Source organism: Ixodes scapularis, unplaced genomic scaffold, assembly GCF_016920785.2.
Source record: "Ixodes scapularis isolate PalLabHiFi unplaced genomic scaffold, ASM1692078v2 PGA_scaffold7__128_contigs__length_106722199, whole genome shotgun sequence".
NCBI lineage: Eukaryota > Metazoa > Arthropoda > Arachnida > Ixodida > Ixodidae > Ixodes > Ixodes scapularis.
In genome coordinates this window covers 93,107,176-93,129,844 of record NW_024609882.1, presented here as the reverse complement: position 1 = coordinate 93,129,844, position 22,669 = coordinate 93,107,176, and the positions used below count along the sequence as shown (strand labels likewise).

The 22,669-nt window shown below is 46.5% G+C and overlaps 1 protein-coding gene across 1 annotated transcript in view; it reads right to left on the bottom strand.

Moving 5' to 3' along the window:
• Nucleotides 1–9,691: 9,691 nt before the first annotated feature.
• The window catches only part of LOC8040344 (retinal-specific phospholipid-transporting ATPase ABCA4), a 223,262-nt gene continuing 210,284 nt past the window's right edge, over nucleotides 9,692–22,669 (bottom strand). Inside the window, exons 19-20 of the mRNA XM_029977824.3 lie at nucleotides 22,197–22,370; nucleotides 9,692–10,930 (exon numbers count right to left, since the gene is read on the bottom strand). Coding sequence (XP_029833684.3) covers nucleotides 10,537–10,930; nucleotides 22,197–22,370 — 568 coding nt within the window. The 3' untranslated portion in view covers nucleotides 9,692–10,536. The remainder of the gene's footprint in view (nucleotides 10,931–22,196; nucleotides 22,371–22,669) is intronic.

Here is a 22,669-nt window from a genome sequence, read left to right as displayed (position 1 = left end):
ACCGGGGCGCATACATTTTTTACTGTTTTCCTGTCTTAAATAGGTTTATAAAGTTATGAAACGGGTGCATAAAGTGGTGTGACCATGAACCTTTGAATCGGGTGCATCTGTGTTGTCTTCGAATTCAGTGAGTGTAGAAAGAGGTGTAACAGTACACTATTGAACAGGGAGCTCCTGTGTTCCCTTCGGGAGCAGTAGGTGTAGAAAGGGGAGTAATGTACACTATTGAGCGGGGTGCATCTGTGTTGCTTTTGAGTGAGGTGGGTGTATGAAGCGGTGCAATGGTACACCATCGAATGGGGTGCATCTGTGTTCCGTTTCATTTCATTGGGTGTAGAAACAGGTGTAGCCGTACACCATTGAATGGGGGGGGGAGTGCACCTGTGTTCCCTTCGAGTGAGATTTCTGTAGAAAAAGGTGTACATGTGCACCACACCAACGGGCGTACACGTACTCCCATATTTGGGGTGCACATTTATTCCCCCGAAGGGTGTAGTATATGTGACAAGCACTTACACCCCCTATGGGTGTACCCAATGACACCCTTTTTTTTTTTTTTTAGTGGACGTCGAGCGACCTCGGGACATCGACGAATACATACTCCAGTCGCCATCTCCGGGACCGTTTCACCGACGCGGTTTCCGCTCACCGTCACCCGACCGCCCCGAGTCACCTCTTCGCAGATTTTACCATAGATCTTGACTCGCGAAATGCACCTTCCCATGGGCGCGATCAGATGTCCTCCGGCACTTCGAATTTCCGGACCAACCGACGGCGTAGTAACCTCCTGAAGGCTGCGTGAGAGCTTCTCACTAATAACGGAGAAGTCCGCGACGGTATCCATGAGTGCTGATGAGTTGTGACCGTCGATGATGACATTGAGGGTGTTCGGCTTTCGCGACAACATTTTCTTGACCGATGGTCAAGAAAATTTTGTCGCGAAGCAATTTATGACTCGATCTATTAGGGAAACCTACAGAAAAATAACCACTCAGACTCAAAAATGGGCCTAACAAAGTTTTATTCCCTTCGTCCTAAGTGGGTTCAAAAACGCCCAGTTCACGAAGAATTTGTATGTGTGTACTGCGCTAACTTCGCACTGTGCTTCACTGCTCCAAAGAATGCAACAGGGCGGATTATGTCTTTTGAAGATGTCCATGAACTCTTCCTCTGCAAGTCCCCTTCGCAAGACTGCTTCTTGCTAGAATGTGAAGTCTGTTCGAAGAGGAATTGCGCATCTCTGGCTAAGCTAGGACTCGAACTCGAAGACGAACTGGAGCTTGCTTTGTGGGAGTGCGGTGGCGACTTGATAAAAAAAAATATTTGGACGCCACGACTTTTTTAACGAGTTTTAGAAGTGGACAAAAAAAATACGTTCCCCACTTCTTCATCAGACGCGCCCAGCGAAGAGCCATATGGCTCGAGAAAGCACATGTGAATTCACGCGCCGTCGTCTTGCACTTTGATTTTGCTGCAAACAGGGTAGCTAAACTCGTGGAGCAAAACATTCTTCGGTTTTTGACGTAGTGGGGGGAGTGACCAAAAGAACGCCGCAAAGTTTCCTCCTCCCTGCGCGCGCTCAACTTCGCAACTTTTGACGAAAACTCCCCCGCGATCCCTAGGCGGTGCACGAGACAGCGCGGGGAGGCGAGCGTTCACGCCGCTTGCTGTACGTTGTCTTTCAGCTCTCTAGTGCGACAATCCCGTCATGCCTCGCCCAGGCAAAAAGCGAGAGCAGACGACGAGAGTTCGTCTGCTACGATACGGCATTCGCACAGCGGAACTGAAAGAAAAAGTTGGTTTTCTGCTCGAAATCGCGTCCCGCGGGCCGCAAACTCAAACGCGAGCTTGAATTGTAAGCGTCTGCTATTTCCCGAAGGGAGGAATTGGCGTCCCTTGTTTTATTTGCAAAATTTGAGTCGTTTTGTAGCCGTACAGACGCTGAAACCTACCAGTGTGTAATGAAAGGCCCAGGACAACCACAGAGGCCGCGAGATCTAGCATCATTTGTGTATGGGTGAAAAGTGGAACATTTTTCGACAAAGCTCCCACAGAAGAAACCTGTGACGCATTCACTCAGCGTCCGGGAAGTCTAAACATGGAGACGTTGCCCGAGACTCAAGCAAAGTCATATTTGAACGGTAGCTATCTTGCCCCGTCATATTTTGTTTTGAGAAAGCTCTCGTTCTCAATGTCCTCACCAGGGAAATAAAAAGTCTCACGAAACGTATTGCTAGATGTTCCAAAGAACTAGAGTTAAGCCGTATCCTTTCAGTGGTTCACTCATAATACTATGCTTAAAACGAAGCAAGCTCTTGCGCGTAGAGTGCCATCAATTTTCTCAAGTGTACCTGTTTTGTAGTCACCTGGTTTCGGAAACGTACGCCGTCTGTAGATATCTCTGACAGCCGACTTGCTTAATTGGAGGTCATCGCAAATGTAAGTTTCACGTTGCAGCAACCAACGTTTATAGATAAAGGATGGCAGCGACTGCACTCTCGCATTCCCACCCATCACATCGAACGAAAAGGCGCTAGTTTCGGTTTGAGGTCGGTACTTTTCTACAACATCTATGGCGACAGCATCAGTCTGCACTCGGTGCATTCGGCAAGTTCGTTCGGGGCCTGTTCTCCGTGCAGCACTCCGCGGGTGTAATGCATTAGAGCTCTCACAGTGCAAGTCTGGATCGCGAATCGGGAGCCCGTCACTGGCCTCACCGGCGGCCATTGCTTGACGACAGGCAATACGTTCTCCCTTCGTTTTCGTCCTTGTTGTTTTGGCCAATTATACCATGAGGCAATACACGCAAGTCTAAGGGAGAAACACGCAGAAATTCGAAGCTTGTACGCGGTGCTCGAGGGCGAGCATTTTATGACGTGCTGCGATGATTATGTCGGGTTCTTGAAGATCAAATAGACATTCGTCAAGCGTTTGAACATCGATTAAAAAAAAAAAATCGGCCGGAGCACCATTGACTTTACCGACGTCGCTTGCTTCGGTTGCTAAATAAATGGCACGTTCAGCGACTGAACGGCACGCTCCGAGTTTCAGTTTGTCACGGAAGCCCTCACAGCAGTTCAAAGAGAAGGCTTTCACCATGAAGTACTCTGTACAAGCGCTTAAAACGATGCGAATGTCCTTAGTAAAGATCTTCTAACTTATCGTTTGCTGAGCTTTGATGACTCCACAATAACTCTCGGTAGCCATTGTCTCATTAAACACATCACAGTTAACGCCCAACAAAGTCGCCCTCGACCCTCAACCACACATTTAGTCGCCCTCGACCCTCAACCACACATTTAGTTAAAAGAGATTGGTATTCTAACGCGTTTAATATTCTTGCCCACAATATTAACTGTTATTTGCGGAAACACGATAGAAGTTTCGTGGTAGAGAACAACCTACTGACGTAATAAAATTGAGTTTTCCCGTTTCTCCTATAGCATGCATAAGATCGTGTCAAGCGATGACTGCCGGTGGTGCCGCTCGACCCCAGCAATACAGGCCCCTATCCGCGATCTAGCCTCCTAAGAAATCAGTGGTGCCAGTGCTATTAGACATAAATCGTTTATTTGCATCGGTACACCCATACCTGCCAGATCTTGGGACGATGATGCAAAACCGTACATCCGGCGAATTTTGAAGCCGGTTTTCGGCCGAAATTGCCTCGACACTCGCCAAGAAGCAACGTGCTGTTTCGACGACTCGTTTGTATAATTTATTTGTTCAGTCATATTATTCGGTCCCGGGCCACTGTGTACACCCCGAAAAAGAAAGGTACTGTGGTAATAGACCTTGACGAGAAGCAGGCACGTAGTCAGAATTTTGTTTAAGGGAGGGGGGGGGGGGGGGGGGGGGGGGGCGGCGGGCGTTGATGACAAGGTGCTCTATGAGGGGGAGGGGGGGAGAGGAGGCCCCAGCAAAATGGAAGATTTCGGGGGGGTGGGGGCCGGGCCTTATGCCCCCCCCCCCCCCCCTGGCTACGTGCCTGACAAGAAGGGGTATTGTAGTTTTACATCTTTATAAAAAGGTGTAGTGCATTATCGCACGTTTTAAGAAACGTGTTTAAAAAATCACACATTTTTAAAGGTGTGAGGTTTACATTTTTTTATAGCGTCTATTGCTACACTTATTAGGGTGTTAGTTATGGGACACCCCACTTAAATGTATAGCCTGACGAGAAGGGGTGTTGTAGTTTTACATCTTTATAAAAAGGTGTAGTGCATTATCACACGTTTTAAGAAACGTGTTTAAATATCACACATTTTTAAAGGTGTGAGGTTTACATTTCTTTTATAAGGTCCATCGCTACACTTATTAGGGTGTTAGTTATGGGACACCCCACTTACATGTATAAAGGTGTGAAAATTTTTAATGTGGATATACCTCTAACGGAAGAAAATCTCTTTCATGTGATTACATCGCGTGCCGATGAAACGATCTGTCGATGACACGTCATTCGATGAACTGATTTGACCGTCAATGAGTGACGACTGCAAGTAGAATTTCGGGTAAATAATTCTGCTGGCTGCCGGGAGACTCGACCCTACCCAAGAATTACCCCGGTGCTTGTTTGTTTCCCAACATTCTGAATTGTATACCAGCTTATTAGTACCTCTTCGGATATTACAGGAAAAAAAAAACGACAGCTGCCGCAAAAACTCTGACAGCCCGGCTTACAGTCATGTGGAAGACTGACAGGTGCTCGTCAGTCGCCACCATGCCTTGAAAGCTACCGGTTCCGGAGAACCGGAGCGCGCAGAGAACTTGTTGTTCCACGGTCATGGTAGACGGGAATGTCCGCCGCCTCGAAGTCCGGGCGCCGAACGAAGCTCGTCGCAGAGTCAACGCACAACGACTTTTCGATAGCCGGTGCTGTCGCCGAAAGTCGTCGTCGAAGAGTTGAAAGGCGTCCCCGGTGGTTTCAGGAGCGACGCCGACGGTGGCGGAAGATAAGCTCGGCCGCAGCGTACGGCATTGCCATGTTGACAAAGTTTAACTTCGCCTCGATCCGAAGCGAAGATCTCGAGCTCAAACCACGGCTCTCGCAAAGTTCGGAAACGTCACTTTGACGTCAGCGACAACTTCGACAAACGAAGTTTCTTTTTTACACAAACTTCGGAGGGATTTCGAGCGGCAGCAGGTCGCCTAGGGACAATCTGCAAAGCATTAATTTTGGCTTGGCGTAGGGATGTAGGGGCAAATGGGCGCTACGTCATCGGCGAAGCCGTTCAATCAGCGGGCTCCTCGCGCCCCTCACGCGCCGCACGCGCCCCTCGATGAACTTTGCTACATTCTGCCTCTCTCAAAGAAATGAGCGTTCAAATGATTGACACCTCGCTCGGCGCTACGTCAGCGTCGCGAGAGTCCAATTAGCGCGTTCCGCAAACTTCGGGCACAAAGTTGTGCTTGACGAGTTTAGCGACCCTGGAGTGTCGTGATCTTGCGCGCGGTGCAAGGAGATCACTGGAAGAGCAAGATGGCTTCAATTTTTACCTGCGTGGCTACGACCGAACAGGGATCGTTAAACTTCGGCGTAGTGAGCGACCACATCGTCCATGACTCGTCCCATGCGCTTTTTGCGCTCAACGTCGTCGAACGGCGGCTGGAGGAAGTATTGCCTATTTTCACGCAACTCGTTCACACTTCAGACGGTGCTCCAAGCCACTTCAAAAACAGGCGACAGATGTGCGAATTCAAGAAAATGAATGTCGTCACCAAGTGGATATTTTCCGCATCAGGGCACGGGAAAAGCTCGTGTGATGGAGTGGGCGGCGTGCTCAAGCACCAGGCATCCATGTATAACTTGACAACTACAGAATCATACTCCATAACGAACGCGCAAAGCTCCGTTGATGCACTCAGACCGAAAGTCAAAGGAATTGTTCTAATCTCAATTGCCGAAGAGATGCTCACGCGTTTCCGGGAGCTCAAGAAAAAAGATGTGAAAAGGTAAACCCACCAAGGGGCATCTGATCGTCACACGTGTGGAGGAAGACAATGGAGGAAGGTGCCTTGAACGTTGCCCTCGTAAAGATTTGCGAGAGCCCAGAGTGGCTGCCTACCCGTGTCAAGGAATACACGTACCGCTTTGCGTCCCGTAATTCAAACGATCATCAGGGAGTGCGTGCCGGCATGTTCAAAACTGCAACCATGGACTACGTGAACCCTACACAGTAGGAAAACTGATTCACAGTTACGTCGAACTAGTAAAAAAATACAGTGCCTTCGGAAAATGTGACATCGGTGTTTCTGTGTTTTTTACAAGGTTCTGTGCGCGCGTTTCTACATTACTGAGGTGCAAGAACTGTGCAGTCAACCGCCCGCGATCTCCAAGATGTGAGGAGAACAAAACCCGGCGCATATTTCCAGAAAATTTATGTACAAGATTTGAATGGTGTGAAAATTTATCATTCATTCGTAATAGGCTGGATAACGGGTAGCCACCATCGTTTATTTTAAACTTCTATATAGAAATAATTTTTGAAATGTTGCGTGGCCTTTTGATTTGTGTATACTTGTTACTCATTGCTTTCTAGTGTGCTTGCTTATGTGGTTTCTACCTTATTTCAAGTTTTAAATTACAATGAATATCACAAGTTCGCCTACTTCACGTTCTTTTTTGAACACTTAAACAAAAATAAAAATATATCTCCGAAATCGTAGAGGCGCGCAGTGATGATAAGGTTGCTGTATTTTAGTCAGATGAGCACGCATTTCACACGATTGAGGCTCAAATAGAGGACATACAACCAAAATATTATATTTCTAGATTGTTTTTCCTTTAGTCGACTAAAAGAATTTAAAAAACAAAAATTTACGAAAATGGGGTTTTTGAGAAAATCGACCTCAAACTTTCAACATTTGTTATTACTTACGAAGTTTGAGTGAAGGTAGCGGAATGGTTATTCAACAAATCATAATGATATTATTCTATCTATAATGGACTTGCTTTGGGCTTTCAATAGAGCCAAAAAACGAAAATTTACCTTAAGTACAGACAAAGTAATGACCTGTCAAACTTGACCAAAAATCAACCTGAGAGACGAGTTCGACATTTTATTTAGAAAACAATACTGTTTCTAAAAATATTTGAATACGTAAAGGTATCTTTATAGTACTTATTAAATTAGGAGAAAAGTTAAAAGAGTGTAGAAAAAACACTAGCGTCAGCAGAGGGTGTCAAACACGCGACCTGCGACGGCAGGCAAAAACACTAGTTTCTGCCACTGCGGCTTCTAGGCTTCGTAACTCGAGAACAAAAAATCTGGGGAATATGCAGTTTGCGCCCTCCTTCATTTGAGAAATGCCCCCAAAACATAATTTTTTTTTGTCAAAATTAAAAATTAGACCCTTTTAGCCTGCCCGATTTGAGATGAAAACACCAAGGTCTAAACAGTTCGCGACAGAGCAGATCAATGGTACAAAAGCTTCATAACACCGAATCTAATGCTGAGGAAGTCGCACTTTTGAGTCATGATAATCGGCACTTGCGTCTGCTCTGCGCGAAGCACGAAGATGGAGACACCCACAAGAATACCGGGAACAAAAGGCCTATACTCTAAGCTAGAGCCACTAAATGAGCTTATTTAGTGGCACTACATTCGCGATTCCAGCGTCCTATAGGGGGCGCCACTATCGGGCAAATAGGGCGGTCGAATCCAGGGGGGCTATGTTGCGCTTTTTGCACTCCCAGGATACTTGGAAGAGGGAAGTGACGTCAACAACGCAGCAAATGCAGATTGGATGTTGATTTTGTTTTCTTCTGTCAACATCCAATCTGCATTTGCTCTAGTCGTTGATGTCACTTCCCTCTTCCAAGTATCCTGGGAGTGCAAAAAGCGCAACATAGCACCCCAGGTTGTGCCGTGCCATGCGCCAGCTCAACGCACAAAGCTGGGGCAGCAGCAAGTAAGCATTGGACTCAAAATTGGTTGCCCCGCGTTTTATCTTCCACGTTTCGAACCTGCGGCAATGTGTTGGGGTAAGCGAACATCCAGAGGCTTGACCTTCTCGAGAAAATGAGGAAAGGACTGCCCACTGTCCTTCCACGGGGCTGATGAACGTTGAGAACCGCAAAATGTCTGGCTCACGCGGTTACGTAGGTCGCGTGCAGAGCAACCTGAGAACAAGGCGGTACTACGGTTACGGCACAGTCACCGCTAGAACTGTCGCGCAAACCACCGACAGCATGGAAACACGGAAGCCAGAAGAGTCGAGCAGAAATCGCGAAGGGACCTGTTCCGGCCAGTTCAGTGATTTCCAGGGCCGTTCGTTTTGCTGGAGTCGCGAATAGGTGGTGTTGGATGAGCGTCCTGGCGATGATCGTTTGACACTGCTTGATTGTCTAGATCTGTTCGCAGTGTTGGCTTCCGTCAGACTTAAAGTGAAAACAAGTATAGACCTTTCCATCACATATCACTCAAACGAAAAATGGTGAGGCACTGTGGTGTGGGAGGATAAGCAGCGTCATTTATACCGCGCAACAAAGCCATAGAGCACGCTCAGAAGCCATTCCATGGCCTAGCAGTCAAAGATGGCAGCGCGAAAGGGCAGATTTTTGGAAAGGGTTTATTAGAATAATTAAATATTTTAAACTAGCGTTTTCACGTCATCGGGGCGATATCGACCACATTGGCCGACCGGGCACGAGTGCTGCGTAACCGTTCGTGTGCGCAATGTGTCCAAGCAGAGCGTCAAACTAGTTTCACCGTGAGGCTCGGGCCTAATCTACCTTTTTTGGGAAAACGCGGGTTCGAGGAACTTGAGAAGAAAACGCGAGTGCATACCACGAGAGCTGGCAAGAGCCTCTCGCTTCAAAGCCTGTCAAGGTCGCTCGTGAATCCATGGAACGCAAACGTCTCTTTTCTCTGAAACCATGACTTCAAAAGAGGCGCATTGCTGAACGGGAACAATCAGGGTGAGGACGTTTAATAGAAAAGGAGGTAGTTCAAAGGCCTTGATCATTCTACGCACCAAAGACGCGTTATCACATAAAACAAAAAAGATTATCCTATTTTTTATGCACCCCAAAAGTAAGTTTTTGCAGGTTTTGGTTGTTAAATAAAGAAACGATGCTTTTGGGGGGATTTGCAACGTGTACGTCTTCATACAATAACGTAAATTTAATTGAAGATGCACCTCCATATATTTTTAGCTCAATCGATAAAAGGGGAAATTAGTTAAGTTGAGCAAGAAGTCGGACTTTTTTTACGGCGGTTCTTAAAGTGAATAGAAGTTTAGGTGGTGCTGACTAAGCATCGTACTGACAGCTTCACAAACCAAACGAACTGTCAATCACTTACGAGTCAAAATAGTAGCAAAAATAAATTGGGGTGTATGTTTATTCAGCCTAGAACTTAGTCTACCTCAACGGGCGACCTGTCCCTCAGCTGTAGATGGGAGCTTTAGCCAGTGCTGTACCACCACTAGCCTGGGGTCCTTAACGTACACCACGCAGTAGCGATACACGACCGCACGCCAGTACGATTCTCATACAGATTGAAACGGGCAGGGATGGGGATAGAACCCAGGATCCCTGGGTTCAGCAGCGCGAACTTTCGCTCTACGTGCTTCGAGCTGCTGCGCCACCCATCCCCTGAATGAGTAGCAACGAATACCACAGTGAGCGTTCGGCGAATCTGGCGACGCTCTTGGTTCCACTGGTGAATCCCGAATACAAACACAGATATCTTGTATTAATGCATTTTATTATACAAATGGTGGTTCATTTTTTCGGCTAAGAAAGAGCATAAGCTTCCCAAAGACTCATGTGCACCTCATCCCTTTCTTTTCTGATATACTCCCGCAAACACAAATTACATTTTCGATTGTTTGTCGTAATGGAGTCATGAATTTAGTTATTGGGAGGACAAAATAGCACACAAATTGTGCGCTGTACTTTGACATGTATACTTTATGATTTGTTAACTACCTGAAACGTCAAATCTTGTCTGCTATCCAGGGAATAGAGGAAAGCAGCCGACAGTGTTACCCTAACTTTTGCCTATTCGAGCTCACAGACACTGCACGGTAATGGCCTGACAAATCTGGGCCGTTATGCAGGTCGTCACGCCCAAAATTAAAAGACACTGTTTTTTTGTGTTTTTTGTGTTTTTTTTTTCATTGTCCGCGATTTGAGCGCTGTTTGCGGCCATTGCGTTTAATCAACTGGCACGAAACATAAGAGTAATTAAATATTTAAAAAAATGAGAGAGCGATTTTTTTTCTTGATTCTTCATTTTGGGGTATTTTTTTAGGTTTTCTTTACGATACAATTTTTGCAGCTGCTTAATTGGCTGAATCGGTTTGTAGCGCCGGCTGCGATTGTTCTTTATGTGAAACGGAGCATGGCAGTAATTATTTTTTTTCTTTCCTAGTAAATATATTTAGGCGTTTTGATTCAAAGAATTAACGATTCAATCAACTAATTTGGTGGGGCCCTTATTACACCAACCCTCCCCCTTCCAAATAGATCGCGCAAACAGCCACCGACATATTTCGACGGGATGACGAGGTGCCTAGGTCGGACGACAGCTAGGCGGTGGACGCGAACGACGACTGCGACGACACCGTCGACCTCGTCTTGGCGAAGTGCAGGAAGACTTCCGTCAGGCTTACGTCGCTGACAAGGTACTCCTGGAGCGTGCCGTCGGACCGAAGTTCTTCTAGGCCGGTGAAGAGGACGTGCCAGGCCTGACCGGGCACGTGGAATCGGAGGAGGGAGTTGGCGTGCCGACGCCGCAGGGCGGATCCGGGGAAGCGAGCGGTCATGGCCGCCGTCAGGGACTCCACGTCGACGAGGCCGCGCACCAGGACAGTGGCACCGGCGCCGAAGGAGGCCTTGAGCTCCGGCGTGGAGCCCAAGCAGACGAAGCGGCCGCCCGCCAGGATGGCCAAGCGGGAGCACAAGGCTTCACATTCTCGCATGCTGTAACCACAAACAAAAAAAAAAAAAATAATAATACGGGTTACTTAATATTTACATTTTTTGTATTCGTATTTTGCTCACTTGTATTTCCTAGGCCTAGACCAGCAAGGCGATATGGGAAAACACCTCCGTCCCTGGGACTCTCGAAATTGTACAGCCGCGGATGATATGAAGAAGCCTACGGTGAACCAACACTACCTTGACAGAAGGCCATCACACTGTCATCGCAGTCAGATCGATCGAGGTCTGAGATAGGGCACGAGTGGTGCGTCAGTGTTCGGCTGGGGCGCCTGTCCAATCAGAGCTTCAAAGGTTCGGCTCGGGCCCAATAGCCGAATTATCGCGATCCGACTCTGATGACGTCTCATGAAGGGAGAGAAGGCCATGTGGAGGCTCTTATTATTTTAGGTGTTGTTGGCTGAGGACGTGGCTTAGGGGGCCTGCACCACTATCTATATAAGAAAGAAGCTCAACGCTCGTCGATGCTTCAGCGGCTGTTACAGTTTTTGTCGTCAGTCCTTTGCTTGACTATCTGTCACTGAGTTAATGGCAATTTTAGTGCCAGTTTTAGGGGCGTTTCTTGACCAAAAGTAAAATCAATTATGGGTGAAACTTCCGGTTCGGCAGCAATCAGTTTTATGGCGTGTGATTATAGGGCCGCGGAATAAATGAGGATATACGGTGTTTATTAAAGTGATCGCTTTCAGAAGCTCGTGTCGCCAAAAAAAAACCGGCGTCGGCAGGACGGGAAAATCCAGGATTGGTCGATAGGGTCATGACGTCAGACCCACATGACCTCGCGCGAGAATTCCAAACAACCCACGGACTCACGTGAAACGCGATGTAACGTGTGGAATGAAAGGGATTAAAACACATGTATTTCGTATTGAAGGTCGCCGCATATCTTAAATAACTTCACATTATAAACCTTAAAAAAAAAGTTAAAATTCTAGGCGGAGGCGGGTTCCGACTTTACGAATCTGAGGTTTCGAGTTAAATACGCTACTGACTAGGCCAAGCATTCACTCTTTTTTTTTTCCTTATTGCCTGTATTGACAAGAATGAACCTCACCCAAAACTCGCACAAAGAAATTATATTGAAAGACGTCGGCCTCACATTGCAGACGCGAGTAGATCAAAATCTCTTCAGCTGCGCTAATTCATAAAAAATAGGCATCCAATCGGCAAGTTCATGTACGCATAGTGTGATGTTTGGGCTGTTGATATGTCTTTTGGGTAAGTGTGTGGCGCTGTGATTTAGGACACTCTTCACACTGCAGGTGAGCTGCACTCCTGTTATCATTACATTTCGCTTCACGTTCACCCTTTCAAGGGAGACTTTCTTGTAAATCCGTGGTTAACATTTTTTTTTGCTCTTTCGTATAAGTGTTTAAATAAAGGTCTGTGGCCAAGATCACTTTTTTTTCTGCAAAGCACTATGCTTCGTTTTTCTTTACGATAGACCGCAGAGAACCCTACGAGCTATCGGAGCCAATCCGATGCCGCGTGAGCGTCACGTCGACGTTGGGGCGAACGCGGCGAACCACGAGGCGCGTGGTCACGTGATAGGTTCACATGTGCTGGATTAGCTGCTACGACTTGTAGCGTCCGTTGCGGTTCATCATAAGCTGAAACGGATTACAAAAAGATACCAGGGTGGTAAATATGCTTTCCATCGCCCAGCACTTGCTCAAAAAATAGTGAACTCATTTTAATGATGAGGAGAAAAACTGCAGGAGCTGAAGATCACTTTTCTGCAAGTCAACGTACTTTCTTCTTTCTCGAAGCTATCTAAAAAAAATATATTTGTTTCCGTCAAGAACTGATGCTTCGAAGGCTGCGTGGGAGAGAGTTGCATCTAGGAAACGGCGACAATACTTTCCCCTTCGACTAACGCGGAGAAAGTTACTTGCGGCACATGTGCTTTCAAATTATCTAGATTCATTCGTTTGCTCAGAGCGACTTATTGGTAAGTTAGAAGGTTAAATACATTATGAAGCTCTAGTCATCAGCATTTACCGGAAACCAGCCTCATAAATACAAGGGCCTGAGTACGCTGTGAGTGGGAATGTTTCGGAAAAGTGCAGCTTTATTTTTGCACCGCCCGAAGAGAACAGAATATTTTTTTCTTGTTTGGCATGTCTTCCGCTAGATGGCGGCACTGTACAATGGCGAGAATTTGTTTTCCCTTGAGCCCAATACAGATCAGGCGTGGGTGGGAAGTCGATATCCCACAGCTCATGAAAGGGGTTAAATACCCCGGGTCAAAAGTCATACCACACTGGTCATATATTTCATCTTGAGGTGAGTCAACTCTCACTGTCTAAATATTCAGACACACCAATCAACTACTCGACGAGGATTCTCTGTGCCATTTTCCCGTTCCTGTGGCGAACTTTATCGCTTACAGCTTAGCCGCCTTTTTCTATGATCACATTGGGCCACTGGTATTTTATTTACGCTTTCTTCGCGTTTAAAAGACCACCGTATAAATGCAGACGCATGTCATCGATTTATTCGCAACTGCACACGAGATGTTCGTAAGTGGACAGCAACAACATGAATTGAAACACAGTCTCAAGCTCTTATGGTGGCTTGAACACAGGGTCCCTAAACTCGTCGAGCACAAAGCTGGGACAGAAGTTCGCGGAGCGTGTTGATTGGGCTCTCGCTACAATATCGTCACGCGGGACAAGATGTCAATCATCCAAACTTTCTTGGTGCTCAAATTCAAGCGAGATTAAGAACACAATGTCACAGCGAGCTTCATCAGAGCGCGTGCGAGCAACACTGTGTAGAGTGCCTTCATACTCACGCGCGCTTTTGCTTGAGTGGTGACATCTCAGCCATTTTTACGCCCAATCGTGTTTTTTTTTTTTTTTTTTTTATGCATTTGAAGTGCGCGCGATCCAGTGTCACTAAACTCGAGGGCGTAGATCTGGCTAATGCACAGGCGTCATTTCACTGCCCAAGTCACGCACCGAGTGCGCGAGTGCGTCACGCGCTGGCACATTCAGGGCAACAATGCATGTCTCCACCCTGAGATAGACAGACATGAAGGCACCCTAACACCGTGGGGCCAGCCGATTGAATGGCTTCACTGATGACGACGGGCCAACGTGTCCCTACATCCCTAGGCCGCGTTAAAGGTAACGCTGTCTAGATTGTCCTTAGGCGGCCTGTGATTACAGTGAACTTTCTCGTCGCAAGATCGCCGTTTGCGGAAGTTATCAGTGACGACAAAGTGACGTTTCACAACTTTGGGAACGAGTTATTTGAAGGCAAAATCTTCGCTTCAGAATCGAGGCGAAGATTAAACTTTGTGATACTGTGGACCCGCGCGCGGTGTACCCGGTTTTAGAGCTCATGTTCCGCCACTGTTGACAGCGTTACCTGGCCCACCGAGAGGCGATGTGGGTAGTGACGTCGGGAGAGTTTGAGAGATGAGAGAGCTATGCGGCTGGGGTTGGGGGCAAGAAAAGAACCGAGGGAAGGAACATAAAAAGGGGTACGACCAGCACACACACACACATAAACAAACCAAAAATTTCGGGTCAGGGCGTGTTGTAGAAAATGTTCGGGAGGGAGAGGGAGAGAGGGGGAGGGGAGGTAATGGTAGTAAAGAAGGGGGCCATCCCTTCCGCTGAAGTTTTTATTGTACTTTTCTGAAATGTCTGGGCACTATATAGGTCGTTATGATCTAAGGCTGAGGATCTAAGGCGTCGTTGTCGCAGTCGTCCTAGAAGTCGTCCCACCATAGCACAACTTCGCTGGTCTTCCTTCTTCGCCAAAATAGAAAGGCTGAAAGTTTTTTTTTTTTTTTTTAATGCTTCGTTTATGCCCACAAGGCAGTAAAACAGCAAAGAAATCAACAGAAGAAAAACTCAGACGACAACCCTCCGCGGCTAATTCACACAAGAGCGTTGGCTTAAATTGCGCTATGAGTCACCCAGACATTCGTGCTTCCGATTTCGCGTGCATATCTACTCCTCACATTTTTACCATTCGTAAGATACGAAGCAATAGACCGATCTCACCAGCTAGTTTGAGTACGCCACCGCTGCCGCCATGCATCGTGGGAGCTGTAGTCTTTCTGCACGCGCGACAACCCTGCTGGAGGTCTGCGCGAGCAAAGCAGGAGGTGGCATGAGCTGTCTCGTGAACTGGCGTCTGCTTCCTATGAACTACAGTTATGGCGGTGTCGCACATGCGTGGAACGCTTGGTGAGATCGGTCTATTGGAATAGAAAGCACTGCTATCGGAATCATATTCAGACACAGCCGTTCGCTCAAGCATCGTTCGTGCTGAACTAAGCTCAATCGAAGCAGCCTGCTTGGCTGCGAGGCGAAGTGCGAGACGCGAAAAAGACCAGTGAAATGCACCCATCTCACAAAGTTTGCCTCCTGCACGGACATCGAATTCTTTCTTTTTATAAAAACAAGCCCAGCACTCGTCCCCTTCTCAGTAGCGTTATTGCGTGACCAGGAGCGGAATAGACTTGTACCGTTTGCTGACCTCTTTCTACACCCCAAGGCACAGCAAGCAGGCGTGTTGGAGCCGCGGAATACCAAACATTTGTATGCGATTCCCCACAAATACGTGTGTCACGACGCTGACTCAGAAGAAATTCGAAACTTTGCAGCAGAAGCTGGCCGTCCACAAATCCGTGACTCATGGTGGCGATTAGAAACAGTGGCGAAGATAGCGATGGCGTACATTTCACGTGACTCCTGTCGTCCAATGCTACCGCAGGAAATAAAACCATACCCGGCTGGAGTGATACTGTTTTCTGAAAAGCATTAAGAAATGTGAATTTGTACTCTGACAGGGTATTCAGTAACAATGGTGGTTCCCTTGCTGCTGATCGCATACATTTTGCAGTATACATTTTGCTCCATCCAATTTGTTTTTCTCTGTAGAATAAAGTCGAAATGACCACCAGCGAGATGCCAAGACGTCACATGCAAGCCATGAATACGTCGATCTTAATTACGTCACATTAGCTGCTAATCTATTGGCCTTGCTGTGAGATGCAAGCTGTACATTCTACAGCTTGCATCTCGCACCATCGAATTTTTTTCGTTTTTGTCTAGAGCTAAAGTGTTTGGCAAGGTGAGAATGGCAGGGAAGCCTGTCTGTTGTCCCGCCCCCAGGGCGAGCTTCCTCAGTGAAGAAATAAAATGGCCTCGAAAAAATGACCCTAAACTAACGGGTCCGGAAGGAAAACGCCCCAGACAAAAATGATTTTCCAAAGTGTTATCCCAGGTGCCAGGTAGGAAAAATGGCCGCAAGGGGTAAGAGAAATATTTCCCAGGACCCCATTTTGAAATGGGATATAGACACTTTACACACGCGCCAAATTACAGCCGCCATTGCTGACCTTCTCTTGTCTTACCGAGATGCCGAGCAACTGAAACGGTACTTGACGATCCTCTACAAAGGCCGATGCTCTAGAAAATGACACAGTTGAGTCTAATATGGCAATAACCTGGCCCGCTATGGTAATGATGAAGTGAAATAAACGAAATAAGAGGAAACAAAAACTGAAGGTCAGTTATGGCGGCGTCCATGCGGAGCTGCTGCAAAGCGTCTATAATAACCTAGCAAATCTTCTTATCACAGGAAACGAAGTGAGGTTTGAAGTGCAGTTTTTTGTTCGAAAAACAAAAAAAAACCGAGAGGTGAACCTTAACATACTGCCGTGTACAATTTAATACACGCAGAAACGTTAGGATCAAGTGGTATAGCCGACTGCGGGCAGAAAGCCCTTAATAGGTACTATCAGAGGCTCGGCGCCACCTTTAGGCTTTTCCACCGTCCCTGCCGCCCGCCGCAGTACGAAGCCCTCTCCCCGCGCTATGTATGTATGTATGTATGTATGTATGCATGTATGTATGTGTGTGTGTGTGTGTGTGTGCGTGTGCGTGCGTGTGTGTGTGTGTGTGTGTGTATGTTTGAGAATAAGTTACGAGTATTAGGCGCAAGATTGTTTTCAGGAGTTTCACTAAGAATCTCTTTTTATAAAAAAATAGCTTCATTTCAGCACCAAAGTAGGTCGACTCACGCACTTTTTTTTAGTCGTGCGTTAACTTGCCTGACAACCTGATTGCGACTGTTCGCACACGGACGATTTGTGGGATATATTAAGCAGGCCGTCAGCTTCTGTGTGAGAGTTTGTCTTCATTTGGCATTCGCAGCTGCGGGTCTACAGAATGCGAGGAGTTCTTCACCAGGGTTTTAAAGTACCTAGGTACAAGTAACTGTAAATCGGTGTCTAGGTACTTTTGTTGCACCTGAGGTACAAACCTAGGTACTTTAATTTCTCAGTATCTGTATCTGTATCTTAGGTACATTTTCCAGTAACTTGTAACTAAGTGAAGTTACTTTTTACAGGTACTTTCTATTCACTTCGTCAAAATCGTAGAAAATACAATATAACATATAACTGAAAATAAATTATAATTACAGTCGTAAAGCACGTGGTGTTTCCACTCAATAAATCAAACTCAAATTTTGCACTTCACAAAACTGAACATGTTTGTGAAGAAAAAAAATTGGGTGTACGATTAACCCTCGCCTTTAAGAGTTGAAGGCGATAGGGTTATCGGGCCCCGTTCGCATGGCCTTCTCAATCGCTTCTCATGCTCTTGGGTCACACAACGACCTAGTTTTTATGATACAACACTCCCGGCGCCATTGAGGAGCTTTTGCCAGTGCTTTGGATGCCATTTTACCCCGCAAGGTTTATTTATGTGTTTGCTCGGCACGCGCTAACAACACTCGATGCGATAATGCCTTCACCCTGACACAAACAGACATCGAGGCACTCTAATGACGTCAGGATCGCAGTGCCATTCCCAAGCCCTCCGTTGCCTAGTCGGTATCATGTCTGGCTCGCAGCCGAAGGGTCGTGGGTGCAATCCTGCGTAAATTCTTCAAATGTTTCTTTAAGGCAAAAGAATCAGTTTATTAAGTGGGATCATTTGAAACATGCTGCGACCATTAATTCGTATGTCTCTAACCACCTTCATTCCACGCGTGACGTCACGCTTCACATGAGCGTTGTGGGTTGTTTGAAATTTCCGCGCGAAGTCATGTGGCTGTGACGTCACGACCCTATCGACCATTCAGGAATTTTCCGTCACGCCACCGACACCACCGACATCCGACGGATTTTCTGTGACACGAGCTCCTAAACGCGCTCGCGTTACAATATTCTCTTCCTTCCTAAAAACGAAAGAAAAAACGTGAAAGCTTGAAGACTTTCGCGCGTCGTTGCGTTGCGAAGGTTAGGTGCGTGTGCACTCGACTCTTCGTTTCTCCATGCGGCCGACGTCTTCAGGGCTCGCGATGGCTTCGATGCCAGTGCTGGCGCTGAAGGGCAAGCCACGTCAACAAGCGAGTTTGAGCGGGACGTCTTAAACAGTCGAAGCTGTGTCCTCGGTGAGCCAATTGGATCGTGAGAGTAAGGCACGTGAGGACTCCACTCCGATCTGGACATCTGTGCAGCGCCGTCACGTGCCTCGCTCCAGTGACCTTATTGGCCCCCCGGGCCCTTCTGTTTTGCCATGTGCCAACTTCTACCGAGTTGGAGGCTCCTCCGGTGGCTGTTTCTCGCCGACTGTACAGTACACCAAACTTGCTCCGACAAGAAGTCTGGACTGTTTCAAGCACATGCCGCTGCTGAAAAGCGTCTTCTTAAAATTCAAGACAGGGCTTCCAGCGGCGGTGAAGCGCGTTTTTAGCATAGGAGGAACAATTGCTACCAAACTGCGATCGAAGATGTAGGATGAACATTTCGAAGAGTCCTGATTCTGAGGTCAAATCGAGCACTCAAGTGAAAAATGGCAAAGTCTTCGAAGGCTCTGGTGAGCGTTTTGCGTTACTTCTCCCATTGACACCAATAAAGCACGTTTATCAAACTTGTTTTTGTTTACATCTCAGTATACAAAGGATTTATTCCAATAATAATGTGACAAATTTGAGAAAAATACTTTACGTGAAAATAAAAAAAGTACCTTTGAAGTAACTCTACCTGTACCTAGGTACATTTTTAAGCAAGTAGCTAGATACGCACCTAGGTACATTTTCGTATGAGTAACTGTAACTGTATCTTAGGTACATTTTTGAAGTAACTTTTACAACCCTGTTCTTCACGCAGTGCGCCTTGACCCAGCGTGTGCAGACCCGAATCGCACAGTTCTATGATGGGGGTGTTGAACGCTTAATCTTGGTACCCCGTTGCTTAACCTTAGGAATATTGCAGATATGATTCCACGCGCACACACACAAAAAACAAATAATCATAAAATTAAATCTATTATATAAATGCGTATTCGTTTCCTTGGAAATATCACTGAATCGTAGCTCAAAACATCATTATAAGGAGTCCATGTGATACAGCACGAAGTTACGATAGTATTTTGATTGCAGGTAAAAAATAAAGACTGCATGAATATCTACACTAGCATACTCACACGAGCGTAAAAGGAAATGACCGTTGTGTCGCCGCGGTGCAAACGCGCGAAATATAACGTATTAAAAGAAAAACAAACTATTCCACGAAAACCCAGAACATTTTCCTTTTATAATAACAATAATAATAATACTGACAAATAAATTCAGTACTTGCACATATTTACTTTGTTATTCTGTGCGGTTATTTTTTTTTTCTTAGGTATCAGGATTACTATCAATATCGCAGCACTGATTGGGAGCTCGCGTCAGTCTAATGGCTGATGTTCTCTCTTTCGAGAATTATGTAAAACAAGCTACAGTCTTCCAGTGGAATGCTAGAGGGCTACGTTCTCGTCTTTCTGACTTCAGGCAGTTTATTTTCAAATATAAGTTCCCAATTTTAGCAGTTAGCGAGTCACGTGTTCCGCCAGATTTTAGACTTTCTGAATATCAAGTTTTTCAATCAAATCGAGACTCTGGCACTAGTCGGGTTTTACAGCGCAACTCTTCGGCGTCCGTTTCCAGCATGAGCGGCGTCGGCGTCGGCGTCGCCGTCGCCGTAACTGTAAGGTCACGTGACCCCCAGGTCACGTGACCCCCTGGTCATTAGACCCCCAGGTCACGTGACCTGTGGGGCCACGGACGGAGGAGGGGTCTACCCTTCCCTCCTCCTCCTCAAGAGCTGCGCTCCAATTCGGCGTTACAGGGAGTTCTAAACGGTTTTCATTTTTTTGTTTTTTCGCTCATGTAGGCTGTTTACACCCGATTGAAGGCTGATGCAAAGTGCAGAAGCGCTAGGCAATGTAACATCTGCGTTTCGCTGATGAATCATAAAGACAACGGTGCTAAAACGCAAAGGCGAACGCTTGCTTACTTTACGCTGTGTCGTTATTATCACGCGACTCTCACATTTCGAGAAACATTCTCGAGATGTAGACGAATGGATAAAAGCGGGCTCTTCTTGGCTGCTAACCTGAACCTGTTGGCGAGTTTAACAGTCGCGCTTGCTCGCTTCCCAACAGAATGGGTTCGCGCAGCGCAGCGGGAGAGGCTTTTGTGTTTGTAGCCAATACTGCAAGCCACCACATTTATGAGCACTCACCATATTCTATTGCGACTAAGCATCAAATTTAACTCTCTGTGACCGCGCTACCAGAAGGATCACATTAAAATGCCGCTGACATTTATTTATACATTTTCTCTGAAGGGCCGATGAGTATATATGCTCAAGTATGTAATATATTTGTTAGTATAATTATTGCGATTATAAAAGGAAAATGTTTCGGCTTTCCGCAGAATAGTGTTTACTTTAATACGTTATATTTTGCGTATTTGCACCGCGGCGACACGCCGGTCATTTCCTTTTACGCTTTTGTGCCTGGCATACGCTTGAGTGATATGCTATACTTTGTTTCACCTTATGATGTACCGTAGCGAAGGCTAGAAGCGCGAGCTCATAGCGTCGGCAGCTGTCCTTAATGCACGAGAGCCTGTGCCGACGAGATGTACCCTAGAGCAAGGAGCTCGAGCCTGTATAGCCTTTCCTGCGGTACCTCATAAGGTGAAGTAGAGTATAGTGTAGATCTTCAGGGTAGTTTTTCTTATTGCTCCTACGTTTCAGGGCTACTATGAATGTCATTCACCAACTCGCCTGCGTTTTTTTTTTTTGTTGTTTTTTTATTTACTATCTGAGTGATGGTGACTGGACATCGCCGTTGTTCTGTGCGAGTGAAGCTGCGATGCTAGCCAACATCAAGCTCCGAAAAAAATCACATAAAATAATAGATGCTCGCTCATGTTAAATACAGATATCATGAGCCCTTTATGACATTGTGGAAAGTGTCATATATATAAAAAAGGTTAAGGAGCCCAGTAAAAGCACACAACACTAACGCGCGGGTGCATTTTTTAGGAGCCTGAATAGAACACGAAAAATCCAAGGCTATTTAAACGTTGGCTATTATACCTTTAACTTGAAAAGAAAACACTACAATTCGAATCTTTAGATCGGTTTTCATTTTATTTGCTCGTTGAATACGTAGCGGGACAACAGAGCAGTCGTACGGACGCTGCGCGTCGCTTTCACACGCCCCAAACGGCCACAGCGCTTTGCCAGTCGCCTCAAAGATGGCGTCGGAAGGAAGGTTGGCACAACGTCCGACAGATGGCGGGCAAATCTGAATAAGGTCTATTGTCGTCCCAGCGGCTTAGTTCTGGCAGAAGTTTTTGAAAGGGCGTTGCAATTCAATAAACGCTGACTTGCTTTTTTTCTTGAGAGAAGCACCGACTTGGTCCCGGGCCATCTTTATGACTACGGTTGATCTTTCTGAGCATTATGCGTTGATGGCCTTCCAGCTGCTGGATACCTCATGACTGCGAGCGGCAATGTTTTGAAACCTTTTATTCTACGGTCCATGCATGCCAGTAAAAGTGCATTCCCATGTTGTTGCTGTTGATTATTTATTACAAAAAAAACTACAGCACTTTTAGCCAAATGTGTTGGGGGAAATCTGCGAAGTCAATGCGTGCCATTTCAAATCCGCGGGAATAACTCTTGGATCTACTTTTTTTAAACCACATGTTCCTGGACCTTTTTCTGTTGGGGGGCGTGGGACATTTTTCGGGGTGGCATTTATCCCGAAACCTTAGCTTCCTACCTTAGAAAGCGTCTCGGCGTCTCGTGCACCTCGAGGGCAAGCATTCAGTCAACACACGGCGGAAAGCACAGACCTTGTGCCAGAACCGAGTTTATCTAATAAATATTGGTCTCAGCTAACGGGTCTTTTATACTGCTAGAGACTCTACGTACCAGTGTGAGGACAGCAGAATCGCCAAGTCAAGGTGCTGCTTGGAGGCGATCAGGATCCTCCAGATGCGGCGTCTTGACGGCGGGTCCACGGCAGCCGTGGGTTCGTCAAGCAGCACCACGCTGGGGTTGCCCACAAAGGCCACGGCCAGGGACAGTTTACGGCGCGTGCCGCCACTGCCCACGAAAAGCACCACCAAATTCGGAAACCGTCAGTAGCTACATTTTAGCCATCACGATGCCTCAAATCTTTGTTGCCATTCATCTGAAGCTTTAGCTCAAATCGTCCTCCAGAAATGTTAAAACACTCCATGACAAAAAAAAAGAAAGAAAAGATATCGTCCGAATTTAGGGATTCCGCTTTTCAAGCCTGAAAAGTCGTATTTTTGACGTTTAACCATCGTCAATTGCGCCCGCTTTTCACTAAGCACTGAACCCTAGTACCGTTAAAGGATCATGCTTTCGCTACAATACGT